This window comes from Alosa sapidissima, chromosome 14 (assembly GCF_018492685.1).
Source record: "Alosa sapidissima isolate fAloSap1 chromosome 14, fAloSap1.pri, whole genome shotgun sequence".
Classification (NCBI taxonomy): Eukaryota; Metazoa; Chordata; class Actinopteri; order Clupeiformes; family Clupeidae; genus Alosa; species Alosa sapidissima.
Window position 1 is genome coordinate 5131193 of NC_055970.1, and position 6304 is coordinate 5137496.

General features: G+C 44.2%; 1 protein-coding gene across 1 annotated transcript; it reads left to right on the forward strand.

Moving 5' to 3' along the window:
- The first annotated feature begins 1058 nt into the window (after nt 1–1058).
- Nucleotides 1059–6304, forward strand: LOC121681839 (photoreceptor-specific nuclear receptor-like). Its single transcript, XM_042061784.1, has 8 exons — nt 1059–1152; nt 2956–3106; nt 3420–3523; nt 4045–4335; nt 4811–4992; nt 5345–5585; nt 5910–6015; nt 6172–6304. The coding sequence occupies exons 1-8, from the start codon at nt 1059–1061 to the stop codon at nt 6302–6304; spliced, it is 1302 nt and encodes a 433-aa protein (XP_041917718.1).

A 6304-nucleotide genomic window follows, 5' to 3' on the forward strand; every position in this document is an offset into this window, starting at 1 on the left:
CACAAACACACACACACACATACACGCACGCACACACACGCGCGTGCACACACACACACACACACAGACACAGACACACACACACAGGCACACACACATGCAGACACACACACACACACGTGCACGCACGCACACACTAAAGCACAATGGACGTACGCAGGCACACACACATGCACAAACACACACACAAATGAGGTCTTCTGAGGGGGCATTAAAAAGTTACCCCCAACAGCCCCGCCTACCGCTCTCGCATGTGTGTGTGTGCGGCTGATTGATGAAACTCTGAATGGACAGTAAAGATTAAGAGGATGACCAATAAGCGTGTTGCTTACACAGCAACCATTGAGTGTAATCCCCCAGCGATACCTTTTAGTAGCCCCCATCTGACAACATGCTCTCTTATTCATTCTCGCTCTCTCTGTCACAAACACACACACACACACAGGCCCACTGTCCCTGACTTCATGCTGGACACGCGACGGACAGAAGGGGACAACGACGGAACAGCAAACTTCAGCACCGACTCCCTCCGTCACTCCAACACCTTTCAGCGCCCCTCAGAAGTTCTGCTGGCAACCAAATGTTCACTAGAGGGAACGCTTTCAAGAGACAAAGACTGGACTGCCTGACCTGAGACAGTGACACAGAGAGACGGAGAGACAGAGCGAGATGAGTGGACGCAAGGACAGCTGTCTCTGACCAGTACACACAGTCAGCCATCTGTCCCATTAGACGGGACACAAACCATCACATCCCGACGCTGCAGTTTGACCGGAGGACCCCCATGAACTTTCTGCATCTGCGTGTGTTTGGATTAACACAAAAAAACTGCCTGCTTCCCAAACACATGGACCAAGCCGCAGTGTGAGCAGAGGCAGGGGAAACAACGCGGGATCGCCACAGGGTCTGGTTGCTTGGATACGGAGTCAAACTTTGAGGGACCCCTGGTGTGACTCCTGTCAGCTCCGCAGGGGAGGAGGTGTTTCCAGCACTTCCCTTGGGTCAGTCATTCTCCTCCTCTCTTCCCTCTCCAGCTATTTTATCCGAAAACAGGAACGATGGACGAGCGTCTCCCAAAGCTGCCTCTCCTCTCATCCTGCACCTCCCCGGGCCAGTCTCCTGGTAGCAGCGGGACAGATGACAGCAGAGGGGGTAAGACCCACAACACCACACACCCACCCAACTACACCATCCTCCCACACATCAGAGACATAGAACGATCCACAGGCAAAAGAAGGTCCAATCCATGGCTGGCCCACTTTAGATACAAGAAAGCTCTATTCAGGAGTTGCAATTCACAAGGGACTGTGTGAGGGAAAAGCCAGAATACCAAATGGCAAATTAATTAAAAACATCTACTGGCCCCAATTTAAATGACTGGCAAAGTGTACAGTCAAGCAAAGAGCATAATGTGACTGATGATTATGTGTAGGATCTTCTTCATGTCAATACATTAACCAATATATTTTGATAACATCAAATTACCTTAGATTTTAGACTTTACACTTTGCTCATCATATAAATTAGGGTCGACTTGTTATTTATAAACAACTTTAACGGACAACTTTATCCAAAGAAATGTAGAATAGACTAAAATAGATGTCCCTACAACCATGGTGTTATTAACAATTACTGCTGCACAACTGTTCTGCCAGTTGAGCAACAATGTGAAATTTAACACATCGCATGTTAAATTTTGCATCCAATTTTGCACTGCATGTGCAATTTTTCTCAAAATAATTTCAAGACAGGTTATGTAAAATTGTGACCTGAAATTTCAAGGAATTCCATGTTTATGTTTAAATACTTTAGGCAGGGCACAAAGAAAAGACCTCAGACAACAGGTAGTCATTCTGCCTGGGTAAATAGGATTTGTTGTGATAGTTTAAGTTCATGAAGTGATCCTGGCGGGTTTACAAAACATTACCTAGAATAATAGATGAGGCAGGTTGTTGTTCATGATCACAAACTGACAAGAGTTCCAGGAATATACGAGAGCAGTTATGATGGAATGTATTGCTTGACAAAACAATGGCATAAAACGACCTGCTTTATGGACCAAGAACAAACTCAAACACAATTTTTTATGTTAAATTCGAGATTATATGACCAAATGACATTGCATACAGTAATTGTTTTTATTTAGAAACAATTACTGTATGCAATGCCATTTGTATATATTTAGAGTTTATAATATTTTTTTTGGGATGACAGTTTTGTAAAACTTTCTTTAGATGTTCATTTCACCATTGAGAAATGTTAAGCTTCCTGGAAAATAATAATAAAAATAAGTCTAGAGAGAAAAACTTGCATAGTCATTAGGTTAATAATGAAGAGAAGTGGATTAGAGTTCAACTGTCCATTTCAGCTCATCAGGGAGCACACTTGCACAGGCATCAACAGAGCGCAGATGGCTAACTGACCTCTGAAACAATGCAACAATGCAAGACATCCACAAAGGCATGAAGCCAAACAGCCAAACACATGCTTTCTCTCTCTCATTCATGCACTTCACACACATTCATGCTCTCTCAATCATAATGAGGCATACACACTCACACACACACACACACACACACACACACACACACACACACACACACACACACACACACACACACACACACCTCACCTGCAGAATGAGACAGTAACTAACACACACACACACACACACACACACACACACCTAACCTGCAGAATGAGACAGTAACACACACACACACAAACACACACACACACACACACACACACACACACACACACACACACACACACACACACACACACCTCACCTGCAGAATGAGACAGTAACTAACACACACACACACACACACACACACACACACCTAACCTGCAGAATGAGACAGTAACACACACACACACAAACACACACACACACACACACACAAATGTCATATATCTCTTACTGTCTCCATTTCCCTCTTCCTCTTCTAGCCAAAAGCCCTGCTCCTGGCAAGGCCATGAGCCCAACCCTGGTGTGTAAGGTCTGTGGGGACACGAGCAGTGGCAAGCACTACGGCATCTACGCATGCAACGGTTGCAGTGGCTTCTTCAAACGCAGCGTCAGGCGGAGGCTCATCTACAGGTATAGGAAAATAACATCTGACTGCAACAAGACATTTTTGACAGCAGTAAACTGTATCAAACGCTTACTAAAATAAACCGTATCAAACACTTACTATACTAAAATTACGCTTACTAAACACTTACTAAAATGCACTATATTTACATTCATTGGCAATTTGATTTATTTGCCATAATTGTTGACACAATACAGTAGTAATTTTGTTTCAGTACTACTTCATAGTACTATGTATAGTACTACTTCAAATATATTTTAAATTAGGGGAAATGTGGTTGCACCATCAAATGTGTTGCTTTTCTGTTGTGCATTACAGATGCCAGGCAGGTACTGGCATGTGTCCTGTTGATAAAGCCCATCGGAACCAGTGCCAGGCCTGTCGCTTGAAGAAGTGTCTCCAGGCTGGCATGAACAAGGATGGTACGTGCCCTCAAACTAGATATGGCAGACACCTCAGCTAACATGGCGCCCTACCTTTTATGGTTATGGTATTTGGCAGATGCTTTTTTCCAAAGTGACATACAGAATATAAACATTATATTAGTTAAAAATAATAATTTCAAATAAAGTTTAAAAAGCAGACATTAAAGTTAACAGCAATAGTAATAATAAAAACAATATCAATAACAATTACAATATGAAATATCAGCAATGAAAATAATAAGTTTCATATTAACAAAAAACATAAACATACAAAACATAACTTTGTAAGATAATTAATTCATTAAGAGCAAGGTGAACAGAGACTTTAAAAGTCCAAAACTATCACAAGAACTCAGAGCACTAGGCAACTCATGCCACCAATGAAGAACCAGTGAGGAACAGTCTTGATAGATAAGTCTTTAAGATAAAATCAATATAATATAATAAAATGGGAGACCTTCTATTCTGTGTTATCTTCTCTTGAAATCATCTCTACCTCCCTCTTTCCCATCCCACAGCAGTCCAGAATGAGCGTCAGCCCCGCAGCACTGCTCAGGTGCGTTTCGACTCGCTGGACATCGACCCAGAGAAAGAGCACCTGGCCACCACGCGAGAGCCCACCACCTGCTCCTCCTCCTCATCTTCCTCGGCGTCAGCTTGTGCTTCCGTCGTCTCGCGGCCCTTCATCGCCTCCGCCGTGAGCTCCTCGGCTCAGACGCAGCACGCCGCCTCCAGCCCCCAGAACAACCACCGCTTCATGGCCAGCCTGATGACCGCTGAGACATGTGCCAAGTTGGAGCCGGAGGATGGTACGAGAGGAAGGGGGGAGACAGAAGAGAGTGTGATTGAAAAGTAATGGAGAGGCATGGAAAAGAGTAGCAGACGAGGGAAGGTACAAGGAGGGGCAGCATTAGATGGAATTAACGGAGAAATGTACCAGAATAGATCCTTATGGGAGGCTTACAGCATGATAAAGGCATAAGAATGAGTTGGATAGCAGGTACAAACATATACAGCAGCATGGGGAATACTAAATGTAAATAAAACAAAAGAACTGAGGAGAATAAAACCATACAGAAAAGGCACTGGACATATCGCAACATGTATAATCAAGTTCTACACCATTGTTTCAGTTTGGATTGTTCACCTGCTTGAGCATTAACATAGCCTGAGTTCATTCCTCCCTTCTCTTCACAAAAGGCATTCCAAATTTAAACATCTGATGTACAATATTTAGTCCTCATTATACAGTAAATATAGTAATGGGTAAACATTACCCCGCAGTTGATGAGAACATCGATGTGACAAGCAACGAGCCGGAGAGGGCGTCCTCAGACTATCACATGTCCCTGTACCAGTCCAGCAGCCCTGAGAACGTGTACGAGACCTCAGCTCGCCTCCTCTTCATGTCTGTGAAATGGGCCAAGAACCTGCCCGTCTTCTCCAATCTGCCCTTCAGAGATCAGGTAGGAACCAGGAGAACCTTTTCACCTTTCCCCTTCGGCCCAGCCCTTTGGGGTTTTTAAGGTTACCAATGTTTAGAGCTAAATGGGCTTATACTGAATATGAAACTACCATTCCTTAAACATTACTTCATGTACGTAGCCAGAACTATGAGTCATGACTGCACTCAAACTGCTAGCACTGACCATCGTAATTGATGACAGCAGCAAACAATGTCTGAGATGACAGTTTTAAAAGCCTTGATTTTTTTTTATGTTAATGATATGAGTGGAAGCCTTGAACATTTCCTGATGTTGATGACGGTAAAGAAAGTTGTGAACGTGGATGTTGGTTTCACTGGTGTGTTTCAATAAGGTGATTCTTCTTGAGGAGGCTTGGAGTGAACTCTTCCTGCTGTGTGCCATCCAGTGGTCACTGCCACTGGAGAGCTGCCCTCTACTCTCACTGCCGGATCTGGCTCCCAGCATGTCTTGCAAGACCACGCTACCTGGCGTGGATGTGCGTTTGCTCCAGGAAATCTTCAGCCGCTTCCGCACCTTGATCCCTGACCCCACTGAGCTGGCCTGCCTCAAAGCAATCGTCCTGTTCAAGCCAGGTGGGGCATGGTTGTAGTCAGAAATAAGAAACAGGGTCCAGGGTCTCAGTGGTATATTCAGTGGTCACAGTTTGATTTTTTCATTTAAATAAGTGCAATGTTTAGATTTTGGTTAGAGATTGTGGTCAATAATGGTTAAAAAGTAACAGTATAGTGGATGTAGATATGCATGTTTGTAGACATGATTCGTGAGGACTAGAATTCAATTTTAATTATCATATAATTAGATCAGAAAAGCTCATGTCCAATATGTGTACCCCTATTAATACATTTTTTTCCTGCCCTTCCCTGTCTCTGCCTTGTGATGTTCTCTTGGTAAAGTAGAGGCTCGAGGTCTAAAGGACCCTGATCAGGTGGAGAACTTGCAGGACCAATCACAAGTGATGCTTGGCCAACACATCCGTGCACATTACCCAGGCCAACCTGCCAGGTATCTTGTGTTCATGCACGCGCACGCACGCACACACGCACACACGCACGCACACACACACACACGGCTCTCACACACACACACACACACGGCTCACACATAGACACAAAACAAACACCCACTTAACACTTGTGCTGTATTTCTGTATGTGTGCAGGTTTGGGAGGCTGCTGTTGCTGCTGCCATCTTTGAGGCTGGTGAGCTCAGAGCGGATTGAGCTCCTCTTCTTCCACCGCACCATTGGGAACACGCCCATGGAGAAACTCCTGTGTGACATGTTCAAGAACTAG